Source organism: Canis lupus, chromosome 14 (genome assembly GCF_048164855.1).
Source record: "Canis lupus baileyi chromosome 14, mCanLup2.hap1, whole genome shotgun sequence".
NCBI lineage: Eukaryota > Metazoa > Chordata > Mammalia > Carnivora > Canidae > Canis > Canis lupus.
The window spans coordinates 4,243,332-4,263,232 of record NC_132851.1 but is presented as its reverse complement, the minus strand read 5'-3'; the positions used below and the strand labels follow the sequence as shown (position 1 = coordinate 4,263,232).

Below are 19,901 nucleotides of genomic sequence, written 5' to 3'. Positions count from 1 at the left end.
TGAGAGCTACTGTTTTAGAAGAACAGATAACACATAGCACAACTATGATCAACATTGAAACTAATTCAGATATCCTCTCAGATGAGCAGCAATGCTAAAACAGGCCAACCTCCCTCATGCTCTAGGCAGGGCCAGCATGTCAAAAGTTGTCCAAGTATATTGAGTTCCAACTTATTTAGCAGACCTTTATATAGAGTTATCCTGAGCCAAGCACTGTTATAATTGCATTCCACATATAACTCATTTAATCCCCATAACAACCCAGCTGTTATTATTATCCTTGGTTTATAGCCAAAGGAACTGAAAACACAGAAAGGTTAAGTAACTTGCTCAAGTTCACACAGCAAATAAATAAATGATAGAGCCAGTATTGCAACTGAAGCAGTCAATTTGTTGTTTAACCCATAAAGTGTGTTCCTTTAACCACGTGAGACTTCTCTATCAAGACAAATCCCTCACAGAAAAAAAAACTTTTTTAGCTTATCTGCCCATTGAGACACATTTATTTCACCAGGGACAAAGCCATGGCCTCGTCTTTGAGATTTCATAAATACTGAAAGCCAACTATTCAGTCACTGAAGATTTATAACAAAAATATTAAATATTAAAATATTTTAAAATTCTTAAAATATTTTAAAATTTAAGAATTTTAAAATATTTTAAAATAACTATAAAGCTTTATAGCATCATAGATTTATAGCAAAAATATTAAATATTAAAATATTTTAAAATTCTTAAAGAATTAAGAATTGTATTTATGTGAGGTGTGCACGAAAGATTTGGGTGGAGTTAAAAATTGAAAGTTGCATAGCTTTAAGAGATGGGGGAAAGGAGGAAAGAGTCAGTGTTCAAATGTTACCTGGGAATGTCCCAGTGCCTGGAAAGGCCCTCTGGACAGGTCTACCTTGGCATACCAGTAGGAGGCGCCCTCAGCCCTAACACACATACACCTACCCCAAAAGCTTCTACTGGGAAAACCCACTTGAAATAACTGTGGCTAAAATAAATGTAACCTTTCTGTTGCCTTTTAAATATTATTTTAACATTCTTGACTTTTAAATTATTGTTGTTGTTATGGAAATTATTTCCTCTCACATAGATTTCTGATCTGTTTATTTCACAACAGAAAGACTCTTGTTTTCTACCAAGAAACAAGATTGAGATAATCAAAGTTGACTGTGTTTTTGGGACCATAATGGAAGAAGACCTTTGAAGAGAAATTCTCACGTTTTAAAATGTCCTCTAGGGCTGTCTGGACAGTGAAAGAGCTTGGGGATTGAACATGGGCTGCCCACCACCAGTGGAAGAAATTTGAGCCCATTCATTTTCTTTTGATATCAAGATGGACCATATTCCCCAACACTACTTCAGGATGCTGTTAATATTAAGATTCAAAAGAAATATGAGCCAAAGTTATACAATTTGCTTTTAATGACTCATAAGTGACAAGAGGCAAATCCAAATCAATTAGTGTGAAGTTTTTTGGTTTTTTGTTTTTTTTTTTTACTCCAATAGATGTGTACCTGGCTTGATGAAGTTCTCTATATGTTCTAATATTACGTGAATGAAGGCTCACCATAAAACACTATAAATGTATTTGGGGTTAAGTTCTGAAGACATGACTCATCACCTGAGGATAATGTGGCTCTAAGAAATGGAATCATTGGAAAAGAAATCTGGATTTCACTGATCCATCCATAGAACCAGAGCAAGGAGGTGATGAAATATTAATTTCTTCCCTTACATAATTCTGATCCTACCAATAGGGATGTACTCAAAGTAATGGGCTGCCCGGTTCTCTATTTCTCCATGGATATAATCGTATTTTATCTTTAGAATATGGAATTCAGTTTAATAATCGCATGCTATTTTGAATATTTCTAATTTGGAAAGCAGTGTATGGGGCCTTGCACTCAATATCAGATACTTTGTAAGTCTCTTAGCTTTAGAAGTATGTGTATTTTTTCACTAGATTTTTCCTTATCTAGTTTCAGTTTATCATAATGAATGTAATTATATATGGAATTAAGACTGCAGTAACGGAGAGGGACAGAGGAATCTATGTAATGTAATTAGATAAAGTGCAATATTCTAATGTTCTTTTCTAACTGGTTTGTGTAACTAATTATGTAATAAATATGAAATATATTCTTGTGAATATAAAATTTACTGATGAAAATCCTGAGAATGATCCTTCTGAAATATAGAATCTATTAAAGCCCTGTAATGTTTTTAAAGCAATGCCTCTAGCCATAACTTCTGATGTCATAAAGTTTTATATTTATATATTAGGCAGTAGGAGGATGTTTTGCAGGGGAGAGGAGTCGTAAACATTCAAATCATCCATGGTGATGGTATAATGGATCAGGATACATTTTCAGATTAAAATAGAAGTTTGTCTACTGTTTTGCCAGTTTAAGAACAGTTAATTTCTTTTTAATAGCAAACACCTACACAGTGTAAAAGCCTATTGGAGACACTAGAAATGCAAAGAGAATTTGTATTTGGGGTGAAAAGGTGCATATACTAGATTAAACGATCCCCAGTTGCTATTTTATAGGTCAAAAATAGTTGAATGTTGGCAGTTTCAGATATTTCAACTTGATACATGAGAGCCAGTAATCCCAGACAACATGCAGTGGGTGACCAATGTGTGGCATGAACCTGTGTGTCAGAGGAAGTCGGGAATGTGATCAGGAAGGCCTATGGGGAAGAGGGACTTTGAAGAAGCAGTGGAGAGATGGGGACACACATGGGAAAGGATAAGATAGGCCCTGATGAGAGAATGAGTAGGAAATGATGAGCAAACCTGCTCTGTTCTGGCAAAGTTTTAGGTTAGGGAGTACTTAGTAGATAAAGCTAAAAGCAAGGAGGGATCAGTAAATATGCAAACACAAATGTAGCATTCCTAAAAAAACAAGCAGTTTACCCTGTATTTGGAGATGGCAAAAACAGGATTGTATTTAATAGGTTTTTTCCCCCAAGACATTGAGATTATCCTCAATATCAGGATACAAGAAGAAACAAGTGATGGCGTGCATTCCATGGTCTATACCATGAAAAAGAAAGGAAGTGGGCTAGTGGAAGACAAAACTCAAAACTTACTTTGTAAAATGACACATTCCTTAGCAGTTATATGGGAGAAGAAAGAACTATTAGCCCCTTTGGGGATTATTGGGCCCATCTTTATCTAGGTGTTTCAGGTTTGAATTGCTTCTGAGTCAGAACACTTCATCATTGGGTGAAAAGCCTAAACTCTGCCAGAGTGGCCTTCCCTGCTGCAGGCTCTGAGGGAAGCCGGAAGTGGGACCCCATCTCTTCTGAGGGTGCTAACCTCACTCTTACCTGGTGCTGCTGGGCGGAACCTTCCCAGCAGCATAGCCCCTCCGCATGGGACAAGATGTGAGCCGGTGCAAGAGCTTGTAAAAGGTGGGCAGCTTATGAAATCCTTCAAGTAACTTCTAAGTGGTGTGACATGGCTTTGGAAATTACCAGCATATGCTTTAGTCTATAGATTCACTCTTTTTATACCTGCAAAATGGGTTCCCCATCAGCCAAATTTTCTCCTGATTCATCTGCTTTCACCAACATCACTTCTTCCCACTTCTAGACATATGTATTTGTTTCTGTTGCTGTTCATTCTCCTCGAATTACTAGCATGAGCACTCTACTCACAGGCAAAAACACACGAGTGTGAAAAGTTCACAAAATATAAAAAGAAAAAGGGGCAGAGCTGATTTGATAGGCTCCCAGGGTGTGAGCCCCTGTGGGTCCCATGGAGAGAATCATGTGCACGGTATGTGGTGAGCTCGTGGCTTGCACGCATCCCCATGTGGACACTTGGGAAGCAAACTTTATGCTACATATGTAAATTAGAAATTACCTTAAGTTCACTCTCAAAGTGATTTTGAGAAGAGCTAAGTGATCCCAATTTGTGGAAAACCAAACAATTTCCAAGCTTCATGGGAAAATAATGGCCAAAGTGATTCTATGATACAAAACAAAAGAACTCAGCAACAAAGGCAACTCTACTTCTTCAGATGCATTTTAGTCCTTCCCCTACAGTGTGTGGACCAGGGCTCACCAGGGCCCATGTGGACTCTGGACAGCAGGAGTTGGAGTGCAAGGTACTTCTCTCCTTCATTAGGGTGGTCTCAATCCTGTCATTAGGGATCCTAGAAGAATAGTCAAGAAAAAGACATATTTTGCTGGCTCTTATCACCTCAAAATAAAGCATGCTGAGTTAACCTAGAAAATGTATGGCCAGGACGCCTGGGTGGCTCAGTCGGTTGGGCAGCAGACTCTTGACCCTTGATTTTGGCTCAGGTCATGATATCGGGGTTCTGGGATCTAACCCCTCATTGGGCTTCAGGCTCAGTGGGGGGTCTGCTTCAGGATTCTTTCTTCCTCTGCCCTTCCCCCTGCTTGCCCACTCTCTTTCTCTCTCTAAAATAAATCTTTTTTAAAAAAGAAAACGTATACCTAGCACCAATAATCTCTTAGAAGATGGCTTTTCAGCCTTACCATTGTATTTTCCCCCCACTTTATTGAGGTACAATTGTACTTTGCTTATAAGTTACTTTATAATAGCTATTTGTTGGGGGCACTTAGATGGCTCAGTTGGTTAAGCAGCTGCCTTTGGCTCAGGTCACAATCCCTGGGTCCTAGGATCGAGCCCTGCGTTGGGCTTCCTGTTCAGTGGGGAGTCTGCTTCTCCCTCTCCTCCCAGCTCATGCTCTCTTTCACTATCTCTGTTGCTATCTCTGTCTCTCTCTCTCAAAATCTATTAAAAATGTGTAATCAATGTGTAATAGCTATTTGTTGTATTCTTAAGAAAGAAGTCATGTGTTGAACAGTTTTCCAGATAAGAAAAATTAGAGCTATAGAAAAAGTACATCATGGATTTGGCTCTTTGGTCTAGCTCTGTAGCCCATATACTTTTCTGTAGGGCAAAGTCTTTAGCTAACCAAATGGGCTTTGGTTGTATAACATCTTGGAAGAGATTAGACACTCAGTTGATTTAAAGACACTGACCCTGGTGATTTTGCACTGCTCCTGCATTGAATGCGTTTTCTGTCCCGGAAATATGAGAACACAGAGTTGGCTGTACTTCCTAATGGCCTTTCCATCTGTCCACACGAGCCCTTATTTTGATGGGTTCTGCCGTGCAGAAGTTGTCTGGTGTGGAGGTGCCTGGAGCAGCAGGCTGACTGGAAGTGTGAGTTGGTTTTTCTGTGCACATGCCTGCTCTCATTCGCACTGAAAACTAGTCCCCACAATTTCTGGAGAGGTCCTCCTCTTTGTTTTGAGTCTAGTGTGCAGAGGAAGAGGTGACAGGAATCTACTACATCTGGGTCCCCATCGAGGGAAGTTAGAATTTGATTTTCTGCAAATATCATGGGTAAAACAAGTGAAATGGCAGTTATGAAACATGGTGCAAAGTTAACCACTTGGAGACAGGTTTTATTCAAAAATCAACTGTACAGATTTTGCTTCACTGTAACTGGTGGAGCATGATGCATTCCAGAGGCACCACACCAACAAGTGTGCATTATTTATATGAAAAGGGAAAGTGGTTCCACTCTCCATGATTTGTATGGAACCATGTTAAGGGGGAAAATAGGAAGGCTGTTTGTCAGAGGTTTCTTTTTTTTTTTTTCTTTAAGACTTTATTTTATTTATTTAAGATAGAGATCAAGAGAGTGCACACGACAGAGAGAGCAGCTGGCAGAGAGAGAAGCAGCCCTCTGTTGAGCAGGGAGCCCCATGTGGAGTCTCATCCCAAGACCCTGGGATCATGACCTGAGCCCAAGGCAGATGCTTAACCAACTGAGCCACCCAGGTGCCCCTATCAGAGGTTTTTTTTTTCATGTATTGATTGAATACATACCATAGCAGGTAAATCTAAGATTTCTTACAGGTAACTGGGTTTCTATCAATTACGTATGTCAGTATTTGCAATTAACTGTGGGTTCTTTGTGTCAAGATGTCTTTCCCCCTTTTTTCTTCTCTCATATCCCCTTTTCCCTTTTCATTTGTTAAAATTAAAACAAAAATTACATGTGGTCTAAGGATGATGATGAACAGGGGCTGAGATCTTAGTGAATTCACTGTAGGAAAAAAAATCCTAAAACCTTACTGCTTGAGTGCAAACTCCCTTACCTGGGGACTTGTTTAAAAAAATCCTGCTGGGGCAGCCCAGGTGGCTCAGTGGTTTAGCGCCACCTTTGGCCTGGGGTGTGATCCTGGGGACCTGAGATCGAGTTCCGCATCGGGCTCCCTGCATGGAGCCTGCTTCTCCCTCTGCCTGTGTCTCTGCCTCTCTCTCTCATGAATAAATAAATGAATAATTTTTTTAAAAAAATCCTGCTGGATAACATGACAAAAACACAGAAGTCAGCGAACTCCATTTATTTTTTAATGTACCACGAGTTTGGAAGATAGACACACAAAATACATTTTTGAGGTTTATAAAAAAAATAATTTGTATGTCTTTTCTGATTCTATTTGCCTTAAAACAAATGCATAGGCTAAGAGCAATTCACATTACTTATTCACCTCCCCTTTTCTTCACCCTGTAAAAATGTCTCCTTTCTTGTTGGTCAGGTGTTTAAGTTCAAACGATGTATTAGTCCAGTTGTATTGGCAGAAAAGAGTTGTCAAAGCAAAATAGACTCAGGCTTCCTCCTAACTTTGGCATTGCAGTTTTGTAAAGGTAGAAATGAAAGCACAAGCTCTGTGTTTTGAGAGGAAGAGAGCCAATCTAAGGCAAGTTCTGATAAAGCTCATTCCCTGGAGTATGTTTCAGGATCTAGATAGAAGGAGAAGAGCTTTGCTTCTGTTTGATCACTAGCAGCTTATTTTGAGATGAATATGAGAGTTAAGATCCCTTGAAGCCTAAAATGTCAGTTTGGTTTGAGCCCCCAGAGTGAGCTAAGCACTGTTCCAGGGTTGGAGCGAACCCTTTAACAACACAGATTGCTGGAACCAGCTGCTCATTTTCTGGAATGAGCAGACATTCCAGAGCCCTCTGGCCCCAGCATGAACCCCACCCTATTTTCTCCTTTGTCCACACCTAACAAATCCTGAACTTGTGTAGTCTCTAAGGAGTGGGAATATTAGAAGGTTAGGAAGGAAATTTAGGGCCAGAAAAGAAAGTTGAAAAGGCTGGGCCAACCTGGGCTACCAGCTTTTCCATATTATCTCCTATTGGCTTTCCTTGCCCGCTTCGGAAAACATTTACAAACCTTTTGACTTCTGAGTTTCTAGTGCTTGTTTTGAAGTATAAAATAAATGATCAAATATGTGGACATCATCATTTCTTATGGACTCTGGAGAGTTTTATGGGCTTTTCTCAATGACATACAACAGTGCTTTTTGGGAGATCATTTCTCAGGTTCGCACATAATCCCTATATGCCAAGTAAGATATGACTTTCACATCCCTAAGAGCTCATAACTCATTACTCAGTGACTGAGATCTGGTGGTCATGGGCATAATCTCACCAGTCACGTTTAAAGGCTTTGCAAAGCAATGCATTTGCTTAAACCTTTGCAAAAGGTATTCCCTTACTCATGATCAGTTCCTTAACTTTTGGAAGGGAAGCTTAATCAGAGTAAGCACTATATACGTTCCCATCACATACAGTAGTCTAACACGTATGTGTGAAAATCCGTGTGTTTCTGGCATGCATGGATAAGTGCAAAGGAAAACAACAAATGGGTGTTGCAGCGAGGAGCCAAGTTCTTTTTTTTCTTTCCAGGGATCTGACTCTTAACATAGGTCCGGAAATTCAAGACCTAAATGTTTACTTTGCAGTTAATAAAGGGAGAGAGATCCCTTTCTGAAGCTTTTGCTGGCATACTTAATTTCTAGTTGTGTTGGTTGCTGAACAGATTATCCTCCTAGACTCCATTTTTTTCCCTCAGTGTTGCACATACAATGCCTGGCACACGTACACACTTCACTTTTTTTCTGGTGGTTTAAATGTTTAAACTGTTGGGGAACTGAAATAAATCTAACTCTAGTGTACATATATATGCTCTACTTGTCTTATATCCTGCGACTTACTCGTTTGTTGGTTAAGGCTTGGGAATCCACGATGCTGTTAAAAACACCGGACTCTTCTTTGCCTGGTGTGAGAGATGGGACGCTCCTGAAAGCAACACTTTAAGGAGCATGTCTCCCTCTGATGGTCATTCTTTAGAACTACAAAAAACTAACCTAGTAGTTAAGCTCAAAAACAAGTAGAAATTCCTCTTCCTTGGTATGGTATTTTTTGGTTTTGTTATTGTTGTTTTTTTTTTTAAAGATTTTATTTATTTATTCATGAGAGACAGAGAGAGAGAGGCAGAGACACAGGCAGAGGGAGAAGCAGGCTCCATGCAGGGAGCCCAACGTCGGTCTCAATCCCAGGTTTCTAGGATCAGGCCCTGGGCTGAAGGCGGCACTAAACCGCTGAGCCACCAGGGCTGCCCTGTTGTTGTTTAGAGAGGGAGAGGAAGAAGGAGAGGAAGAGGGAGAGAGAGAATCTTAAGTAGGCTCCATGGCCTACCCTGAGATCATGACCTGAGCCAAAATCAAGAGTCACTTAACCAACTGAGCCACCCAGGCATTCTAGTATGGTATATTTTAAAATCATTTTCCCATTTCAACACATCTCTTTTCTGCAGGGACAGTTGGTTATAATGGGATGATTGCTAGGTCACTCTGAGTCCCTTCTGATAAGTATTCAATTCTGCCTTTGAAAGCCCTTTCTGCATTTTCTAAGATGGTATAGTAATGTCTAATCAGCCTAGCCCAAACTCTTTTTCCCCTATCCAGAAGAAAACCGCCTAAAGGAAAATCCTATCCCAAGCTAGTGTTTTCTATCATGCATTCATCCATTCACTTGCTCAGTTGTATCTGACACAGTGATTCTCAGCCTTGCACTTTGGCTACATATTGGAATTCTCCAAGCAGCTTTTTTTTTTTTTTTTAAGATTTTATTTATTTATTCATGAGAGACAGAGAGAGAGGCAGAGACACAGGCGGAGCTAGAAGCAGGCTCCATTCCATGCAGGGAGCTTGATGTGGGACTTGATCCAGGGCCTCCAGGACCACACCCAGGGCCGAAGGCAGCGCTAAACTGCTGAGCCACCCAGGCTGTCCCAGAGCAGCTTTTAAAAGTATGGATGCTGGGGCCATACTTCAAAACAATTCTTATTTGGTTTTGACTGGGACCTGGGTGTTGGTATTTTTAGGCCCCTGTGGTGACTATAACGTGTGGCCAGGACTGACAACCACTAAGCTATATTCTTGAGCACCTACTACATGCCATTCATTGTGGTAGTGTTAAGGATTCAATGGTGGGACACAACTGGGCCATGCTCACCACCTCTTCCCCTTCCTCCCCCTCCCCCTCCTCCTTCTCCTTCTTAAGTAGGCTCCAAGCCCAATGTGGTCCTTGAATTCATGACCTTGAGATCAAGAGTCGCATGCTCTGCTGATTTAACCAGCCAGGCACCTTCATGTTGACCTTCTGACATCACCATTCCCAGGCTATACATACTATCCTCTGTTCTAAAACACTCCCCTTGTTCATTGCATAATTAACTCTTTCTCATCTTTTGTGTCTCAAATGCATTATCACTTCTTCAAAGGCATTGTGCTGCCTTTCCACATAAATTAGGTCCCATATTATTTGCCTGTATATAGCATCTCTTCTCTCTTCCTTCATAACACTTGGTCCAGTTGTAATTACAGGTACTCTTCCCCAATGGAAGTCTCACAATCAGAACTCAGGACCAAATAGATTCTGGCATTGAGGAAGAACAGGCAGATTTACATGAAGGGAATAGAATTTGAGCTTCAGGACCCTGTAGGGGTCTGAATAACATCCTCAAAGATGTCCATGACCTAATCCCCAGAAACCATGTTACCTTGCAATGGGAAAAAAAGACTTTGTAGATGTGATTAAGTTAAAGACCTTGAGGTGGAGAAATTTTGGATTATCAGGGTGTGCCCAGTGTAAGCCTAATAATAAGTCCTAATAATGAGGCAGGAAGGTCAAAGTTAGAGAAGATACAAGAGTAGAAGCAGAGGTCAGAAGGAGAAATGATGCTACATGGCTGGTTTTGAGGATGGAGGAAGGGGCCACGAGCCACAGAATATGGGCAGCCTCTAGAAGCTGGAGAGGGTAAGGAAATGGATCCTCTCTAGAGCCTCCAGAAGGAATGCAGCCCTGCCTACACTTTGATTTTGGCCCAGTGAAACTGATTTTGGACTTCTGACCTCCTGAACTGTAAGATGATGAATTAGTCATTAAGTTTGTGATAATTTGTTACAGTGACAATAGAGAACTAATACAGCCCCACCCTCCCTTGTACAGGTTCCTTCCAAGACCCTGGAAGGAACTCTGGAAATAGGTTCACACAGTCAAAAGTTTCTGTAAAGTTTGCAAAATTAATATAGTTTAATTACAATGAAGACTGCTGTCTATTTCTACCCGGACTTCCCAAGGCTCTCTTCTCTCTTGAGTAGCACTGGAGTGAATATAGATATTTTGGGGCTCTTGCTAAGCAGAAATGCAGTTGGGGATACTCTGTTTTGCATTTAATGGGATTGTCCATGTGGTTCATGGTCACATGCAGCATTAAGTTATTGTCAAAGTGGAGGAAAGGCTTCTCTGAACACTCCTAGTGACCAGAGTGATGTGCTATAGTCCCCACATGTGGTGCCGTGGAGGATTCACAGGACATGAATAGTGCGCATTTCACTCCCTTAATCTCACCTGAGAAAAAAAGCTGTCTGCACAGTCCCTGCATTTTTTCAGATCAAACAAAAGCATAACTCATAGAGGGGAAGAAATATATTTGAATAGAAGTAATAAATACGCTCTCAGATTGTTCAGTAAGCCGATTAATGAAGAGAAGTGCATCCTATGAACATATTGGGAAAAGGTTTAAATTCTTTGTAGATTTGACAAAATTTATGGGCATCAATGAAGATATTATAAACTCAACCCAAACCACAAGGAAGACATCCATGACAAATTGGTTAATAAATGTCATCCATTCAAATAGTAATTAATACTTACGATTAGTGACTGCACATGAAAATGTGAAATGCCCTGAAGTCATAATTTTTTTATTTTTGTTTTAAGATTTTATTTATTCATGAGAGACACAGAGAGAGAGAGAGAGGAGAGAGAGAGAGAGAGAGGCAGAGACATAGGCAGAGAGAGAAGCAGGCTCCATTCAGGGAGCCCAATGTGGGACTCCATCCCAGGACTCCAGGACCACACCCTGGGCCCAAGGCAGGCACTAAACCGCTGAGCCATCCAGGGATCCCCCATAATTTTTTAAAAAGTGGGCTCCATGCCCAATGTGGGGCTTTAACTCATGACCCTGAGGTCAAGAGTCAGATGCTCTATTGACTGAGCCACCCAGGCACCCCCTGAAATCATAATTCTTATATGAAAGAAATTTGAAAGAGATTCTCTCAAATTTGACAATGATCCTAAACATTTACATGACTTTACCAAGAACACACTGTTAGACTGAATAATAATAGCTCTTGAGTGGATGGACATGAGATCCCAGAAGGTGGCCTGGTTGGGCAAGTGGTGCTAGAATTCAGAGAAGGGATAATCACTTTGCAGAGGAAGTCTGTAGGAACAGAGCTGGGAAACTTAAATGTTGTATATGTATAAATGAACTTCCACCACCCTGCTATCCACCACATTTTCAGTGAGATTTGGCTGTATACATCTTGCATTTAGTCCAGGAATCCTAAAAAGTAGGATGTAAATATTCAAACAATTTTTGACACAAAAAAAGCGTCATATTTTTAGGATTATGGCAGTCAGTTGCTATTATGAATATATCCATCTGAGTTATTAGCCTTACCTAGAGGTCGGTGACTATGGATGCTTACAGCTTTTAATAAAAGTATCCTTGCTTTGAAGCCTTCATTTAGCTGAGGGGTTGGGATGTTAAATATTTAGAAAAAGGACGTGAATAGTGCAAAATGCTCCTGAACTCAGGCTGGAAAAACTTCTTCCTAGGCTGTCATTGTCTTCTGCCCACGCACAGGCTCCGTCCTTTCCCGAATTCGAGCAGGCGCCTTCGGAGCGGAGCGTCCGGTTCTGGGGAAGCCGAGTCGCCGCGCGGGCCTCCCGCCTGCAGGGGGCGCACCGTCCGGCGCGGCGTGAGGCCGCTCTAGCCCCGGGGCAGCCCGGCCTGTCTCTATGGCCCGCCCCTCTCCTCCTCTCCACCTGCAGCTGCAGCCGCCGCCGCCGCCGCCGCCGCTCCGCGGGGTCGCAGGTACGTGGGCCGGGGCCCGTGGGCGGCCCCAGGGCCGAGCCAGCGACACCTCCCCGGAGAGCCCCGGGCCGGGGCCGGGGCCGGGGGCGGGCGCGAGGCTGCCCGGGTGCCCGGGTGCCCTCGCCCCTACGCGGCGGCCCTGAGGGAGCCCGAGCGGGCGTCGCGGGTCCGGCGGGCGGCCCGGGCTGTGCCGCTCGTGAGGGCCGGGGCGAGGCCGGCCAGGGCTCTCGTGCTGTCGCGGGGAGAGGCTGCGGGCGTCGCGGGCCCGGGGCGCGGCGGGAACGCGGCAGCAGGCGGCGGGCGAGAGGAGGGTGCGGAGGGTGCGCGGCTCGGCGTGTGGAGGCGGCGTCGGCCTCGTCGCGTGCGGGGCCGGGAGGCGGGTGTTTACCCTCCGGGTTTCCGGTCCGTGCTCTGCCTGGAGGGAAAGGGACGCGTATTCTTTAAACTTGGCTGCTGACCGTAGGTAAAAGACGCACTGCTGCTAGTGCTGGTGCGCGGTGTTTAAGACGGTGAGGTGCTAGGGAGGAGCGCCCCGCTTCAGCACCGTAGGAGCGGTGGTACGGGAATGCCGGTCGTCCCCATCTCCGTGCTCACTAAGTGTCCGGCGTGGTGCTCCGTGTTGGAATACCTAATCCCTCTGATCAATCCTCGCAGCAGCCCCGTGAGGTACCGTTTCCATTTTACAGATGAGGAAACTGAGCCCGGAGAGTCTGAGCAAACTTGCCGAGGGTCGGGCAGCCAGCAGAGGGAGAGCTGGGTTGAGCCGAGCCTCCCCTGCCGTTCTCCAGCGTCCTTGCTTCTGCTCCCTGTCCAAGCATGTTCCAGAGGGATTTGCTTGCGTGTTTGTTTAATTTGATTCGTAGCCTGAACGGACTTCTCGCAGCCTTAATTTTCGTGGCTATCTGCAAAAGCCCTATCCCAACTCCTTTTTGGTTTTTAAGGAGTTTAATGAGAAAAATGTTTGCTCTTTGAAGATTGTAGTGGATAATAAGTTAAGCTTGGTCGAAGCCCTCACCGCTATCCATGCACTTTGATGTGAAATAGACGTGGGTTCATTTGGCTGTTTACAAGCTTCATTACTTTTCTTCATTACTTGTGCTTTGATACCGTTTTTAGTGAGTTCACTTTGCCTTTGCAATGTTAGGACAGTAGTGCTGAAGGAAAATGAAGATTTTTTGATGACCCTAAGTTAATACCTCCCTGGATATAGGAAGGATATTGGAGAGCCTGAAGATTTTTGGCATGTTGCTTAGAGCATATGGAGTCACTTACTAGGAAGGATAAAGAATTTCCACAGTTCCATGAACGTCAGAAGTGAAGTCCTATTTCCCTTAAGGAGGGAGATTGGATACTGTAGTCTCTCAAATCTCTTAGCCTTATCAGGATTTAAAAGTTTGCATATTCAGTATTCTTGTAGCAAATGTATATTGAGTGCCTTCCATGGCTGGACATTGTTCTACACACTGGGGATGGAAGCCTGAAAAAAACAAAACAAAACAAAAAAAACAAAAAACGTGTCTTTGTCTTCATGGAGCTTACTTTCCACTGGAGGAAGTGAGAGTGGGTACAATAAACAAAATAATTTGAGAAAATTAAAATATATGCAGTCAGAAGGTAACTGTTGCTAAGAAGAAAAATAAAGCAGCTGAGGGGGATAGGAAGAAGCAGGTGCAGTTTTAAAATAAGAAGCAGATACAATTTAAAAATGAGGAAGATTCTTGAACAAAACAAACACAACAACCATGGGGCTGCCTAGGGGAGGAGTATACCAGAGATTTCCAGCCTTACTGGAGGACCAGCAAGAAGGCGGGTGCATTTGAATGGAGTAAGGGAGGGCAGGATGGGGTCTGAGAGCTAACTGGTCCTATAAAGATCTTGGCTTTTTCTCTGAATAAGGAGGGGAGTGGGTGGAAGGTTTTGAGCAGAGGAGTTGGAGGATCTGACTTAATGTTTTTAAAGAGTCGTTGCTCTGCCTGCTGTGTTCAGAATTGACGGGGGCAGGGGGTGGTGGGCAAGGATGGGAGAGGGGAGACTGGTTGGAAGTTGGTTCAGGAATCTAAACGAAAGGTGATCGGGGCTTAGACCAGGTGGTAGTTGCCAGGATTTACTATTGATGGATTGGAGGTGCAGTGTAGAGGTAAAAGAATGAAACCTAACTCTAAGGCCTTTGGCCTGCTGTTGGAAGGATGGAGTTGCTGTTTACCGAGATGGGGAAAATTTAAGGGCAGAAGAGATAAGGGGAGGTGGATAGAGTGGGAATTAAGAGTTTTAGATGTGTCTGTCAGGTTTGAGATGCCTGTTCACATGGGATTATATGAGGCTGGAGTTTATGGAAAGATTGGGACTCGAAATAGAAATTTTATTTAAAACCATGAGATTGAAAAACAAGACAAAACAAAACGAGATTGTATGAGATCCGTTCTAAAGAAATGAAGATTGAGCTCTGGGCTTTCCATATTCAGTGGTTGGGGAGATTAAGAACCTCAAAGAAAGCCTTTGAAGGTAGGAATGTGGAGTGCCGGAAGCCAAGTGAAGAGAGTGTTCCAGGAAGGAGAAAGTGATCATCTGTGTCTCCTCTTGCTCAGTGGACAAGTTATGTAAGATGAGGACTGTGAAACAGCCGATGGATTTAGCAATGCAAAGGTCCTTGGTGACCACGCAAGAGCATTTTCAGAATAGTGGGGGAGAAACCCTGGGCTAAAACCTGGTTTATAGAGAGAATGGGAGAGGAATTGGGAGAGGAATTGGAGTCTATAAGTAATAGACAACTCTTTAGAAGAAGTTAGCTATAAGTTTCTCATATATAAATTATTAGAAAGCACTGTAGTCATTTCCGTGGTAAATAATTTTACTTCCAGCTTCATCTGCTTAGCAGCTGGACTTGGATTATTTTGTTAATGACTGGTAGAATTAAATAACTATACTACTACTGATAATAACGTATTATTAACCTTCAAAATCAATACACCTAGAAGCTTATCCTTCGTATATAACACATTTCAGGACTCATGAAAATGCTTAGGTGGAGTGTGTTCTTTTGCCACTTTGTTCTTACCTTATGTTAAAAAATAATTAACTTACAAGTGTTATAGGCTGTGCATTTAAAAATAAAAATACATGCATCCAGAAATTGGATTTATTTTGAAGTGTGCTATCTCAATAGTAGTAAGAACTGACTGTGCCGATATACATCCATTCTGTTATAAAAATTAATTCATAAGTAACAAAATAAAACTACACTTCTGTTTACTTGAAAAGTGTGAAGACTAATACTTCATTGCAACTAAATAATAATATAAGGCAGCATGGTTTAAAAAGGAAGTAAATGTAGAAAAACAGTGCAATTTTTATTTGAAGTCATGAGTTCAGGTTCTTATGTTTGCCCTGAGTTAGTTAATGCCCAAAATACAGAGTAATCAGTAAGATATACAACATATAGCAGATTTACAGGATCTTAGCTGTGGATATAAACTCTTTCTTTGATCTCATGTACGATTTCCATAGTAGGTACCGCATTTGTTGCATTGTAAAGATTTGAAGTGATTAAAATATTTCAAAGGTTAGGGTTATAGCTACTGATTTTTTTCAATCCTTTAATCTTATCTGGAAGATTTCAGGTCCTTCAGTCCCTTTTTTTCAGTTGAGGGAAGTATTTTCTTAATTTTATACCTATTGTTTTGTGTTTTCATTTTTTTTCTGTGAGAATTTTTCATGGGTTGGCTCTGGTTTCTAGTTGTATTAATTGTGTCACACATTCTTTTTTCTTCTCTTTTGCATCACTTTGTAAGTAGGCCTTTCTGTCTGGATTTGATTTTCTGTGATATATATTCTGTTTCTTACTGCTCACCATTTGGATTTTAAATTTATGTTTTTATTTACCTAACAGTTTTGTTTTATCCCAGTCTCCTAATACTATTTTTCCCCAACCTGCATTCTTAATTTTTTTGCATATTCCTAAGAACACATTTTTTTCTTGGATTTTTTCTCAATTTCTTATTATAAATAACTTTCAGTGGTATGCTTTTCTTCATGTAGATCTAACGAACCTCTTCTGGTTCAGAATTTTTCATTTACTCCATGTTGACTTTCTTTTGTTATTCGTCCTTTAAAAATGGAAGAACTTTTGAGATTGTCACTATACTGTGAAATGTCATGCCAAATTTGTTTAGTACCATTCTACTAAAGACTTTTGCTAGATTTCTTATAAGGAAAATAATTATGGAATTGGATTGTGTGTAGGCATTTTATAAAGAACTCCGTTGTGGTGTTTGTAAAAGATTTACCTGTTTAAAATAATTTTCACTATTATTAAAACTCAAGTTTATAGTTAGAGCTTTGTAATAAAGTCCTTTTTCCCAAACCAGTAAGTAGACTTAAGAATGATCAACTTAACTTAAAATATAAAAATAAAATCAGTGAAAAAGGAACAGCTAATTTCCAGATTAAAAAGATGCTTGTTCCTTTTTCTTCCAGCTTTATTAAGGTATTAGTGACAAATAAAATTGTACTTATTTAGGTTACATGACATGATTTTTTTTTAAGGGGTACAATGTGTTGATTTAGTATTCTTCTACACTGTAAATGATTACCGCAGTCAGGTTATTATAACACATCCATTACCTCACATAGTTACCTTTGTGTGTGTGTGTGTGTGTGTGTGTGTGAGTGTGTAAATACTTAAGATCTACTCAGCAAATTTCAGGTGTACAATAAAGTAATACTAAGTATAATCACCATACTGTACGTTAGAACTTCAGAACTTAGCCATCTTCTGATTGAAAGTTTGTACATTTTGACCAACATCTTTTCCTCCACCCTTCAGTCCGAGGTAACTACTATTAATATTTTCTGGTTCTATGAGTTAGGCTTTTTTAAAATTCCACATATAAATAAGAGCATACAGTATTTATCTTTCTGTGTCTGGCTTATTTCACTTAGCATAATGCCCTCCATGTTTAATCATGGTATTGTAAACAGCTCTCTTTCATGCAACCATAAACACATATATACCAAAGGAATTCTGACATTTGTGTGTATTTGATAAGCTATCCAGTAAGTAGTACTTTTTTCCCCCAAGAAGTTTGTGCCTCTTAATCTCCTTCACCTATTTTACCCTCCTCTCCGACAGGCAATTTGCAGTTTGTTTTCTGTATTTATGAGTCTGTTTCTGTTTGTTTGTTTTAGATTCCACATAAAAGTGAAATCATATGGTATTTGTCTTTATTTGATTTATTTCACTTTGCATAATACCTTCTAGGTCCATCCATGTTGTCACAAATGACAAGATCTCATTCTTTTTAATAGCTGAGTGATACTCCATTGTGTGTATATGTATGTGTGTGTGTGTGTGTGTGTGTATACACACACACACACACACTCCATATCATCTTTATCCATTCATCTATGGATAAATACTTGGGTTGCTTCCATAACTTGACATTGTATATAATGCTGTCATAAGCATAGGGGCATATATTCTCTTTACAAATTAGTGTTTTTATTTTCTTTGAGTCAATACCAGTAGTGGAATTACTTGTTCGTATAGTTTTCCTATTTCTAATATTTTGAGGAACCTCCATACTATTTTCCATAGTGGCTGCACCCAGTTTACAGTCCTACCAACAGTACAGGAGTGTTCTCTTTTCTCTATATCCTTGACGACCCTTGTTATTTCTTATTTTTTGTGACTAGCCATTCTGACTGGTGTGAGGTAATATCTCATTGTTTTGATTTACATTTCCCTGATGATTAATGATATTGAACAGCTTTTTCAGTATTTTTCTTTGGCCATCTGTATGTCTTTGGAAAAATCTCTAATCAGCTTCTTTGCCCATTTTTAAGTTGGATTATTTTTTTGGTGTTGAGTTCTGTAAGTTTACATATATTCTGTATATTAACCCCTTATCAGATATATCATTTACAGATATCCTCTCCCATTCAGTAGGTTGCCTTTTGTTTTGTTGATGGTTTCTTGTGCAAAAGCTTTATATTTTGGTGTAATCCCAATAGTTTGGTTTTGGTTTTGTTTTCCTTGCCTGAGGAGACATATCCATAAATATGTTGCTAGGTACTAATAAGTAGTACTTTTCACAAATTTCTGAATATAATCAATGAAAAGATATGTGATAGTGTTACGTAGGGATGGTAGCAAGTCAGTCAGAAATAACTGCAAGAAAACATAGTTTACTTAGCTGTCTTTTCCACAGTAGGTCTTTATGAGACTAGATACTTTGATTAAAACTAATCAAATAACATATGTATTTTCTCTTACTAATTATGTCTTTTTTTCCTTTAACCCAGGTTTGTTTGTTTGTTTATTTATTTATTTATTTATTTATTTATTTATTGAGTAGGCTCCACACCTAGTGTGGAGCCCAGTGTGGGGCTAAAATTCACAACCCTGAGATTAAGACCTGAGCTGAAGTCGAGTCAGACACTTCCCACTGAGCCACACAGGTGCCCCAACCTAAGTTTAATTTTAAAATAAAATGTCCTGAGTGTGACATTGTTGGAAGAGTTTAGGCATTTGTAACTTTGGTGGCATTTTTAGTTCTAAAGTCAGTCACTTTTTCCCCAATTACCAAATGGCACTGCTTCTTTCATTTAAATCTTTCTCTACCCTTTCCTGATCTTTTGGCTGTGTTTTGCCTATTACTTTGTCTTAAAAAACAAAAAAAAACAAAACAAAACAAACAAAAAAAAACCACCTCACATTGCCTGTGTTTTGCCTGCTGTTACGTTGATTTTGTCTTAAAAAACAAAAACTCGTAATGTCTATAAAAAGGCTTTTCCCACAGTGAGCTTATTTTTATCTTAGTTGTTTACTCAGAGTATCTTTTCAGCTTGTTCTCTGGGTTATCTCCTTGGTCAATTCCTAGAATTTACCCAGCTTTCAGTCAGCATCCAATTCCTTATCCCGTTTAGATGTGGGATTTCTAGGCTTCATTCATCTCCTTTTTGAAGCAAGTAATATATCCTTAACACTCCACCCTTCCTTTGACCTGGGTCTTTTGCTGAAACATGTAATACAAAAAAATATCTTTTCCTTTTTAGAAAACAGTGACAGGGCATATAGCAGTAGGTTAGGTATCAGTAGTAATGACCACTTTAGGTTCTGTGTTATTTAAGCATCTGGCTCTAAGTAACAAACTTAAACTGTCAGTAAAGAAACTTTACTTATGCCTGTATTTTAAGAGTCCAGAGTTAATATGTGCCTCAAACGAGGTTTAATCAAGGCTTGATTCTATTTTTCTGTTTACTTTGTATGCTTCCTGTAGTATGTGTGTGTGCATGCATGCATATGTGTGTGTATGTGTGCACACGTATATAAAATATATGTCAAGATGACCAAAGCAATTTTAGGTGCTGTTTACATACCATATTTTCAGGATAAAAGGAGAATATATCACTCTAGCATTCCAAGCAGAGTCTTATTGGATTGGTCACATATCTACCTCTAAATAAACCACTACAGCCAGGGGAATGTAATTATTACATGGCTTAATATAATCAGTGCTGACCCCTTCAGAGCATATCAGCAGTGAAGAAGTAGGCTGTTGGGTCCTGTGGGGCAGAAAAACATAGGACTAGATACTA

The 19,901-nt window shown here is 40.5% G+C and overlaps 2 protein-coding genes across 11 annotated transcripts in view; both read left to right on the top strand.

The window, feature by feature from the left end:
- The window catches only part of SNX31 (sorting nexin 31), a 72,574-nt gene extending 70,337 nt beyond the window's left edge, over positions 1–2,237 (top strand). For all 8 annotated transcript variants that reach the window (XM_072774047.1, XM_072774046.1, XM_072774045.1 and 5 more), the window contains one exon: positions 1,127–2,237. In XM_072774047.1, the coding sequence (XP_072630148.1) occupies positions 1,127–1,213 (87 nt within the window). In that variant the 3' untranslated portion in view covers positions 1,214–2,237. The remainder of the gene's footprint in view (positions 1–1,126) is intronic.
- A 9,936-nt stretch (positions 2,238–12,173) lies between these two features.
- The window catches only part of ANKRD46 (ankyrin repeat domain 46), a 31,241-nt gene continuing 23,513 nt past the window's right edge, over positions 12,174–19,901 (top strand). For 2 of the 3 annotated variants that reach the window (XM_072774036.1, XM_072774038.1), the window contains exon 1: positions 12,174–12,305. The gene's annotated coding sequence lies outside the window, so the exon portion shown is untranslated. Of the gene's footprint in view, positions 12,306–12,725; positions 12,972–19,901 lie in introns of those variants that run through there. The other variant, XM_072774037.1, reaches the window with a different exon arrangement.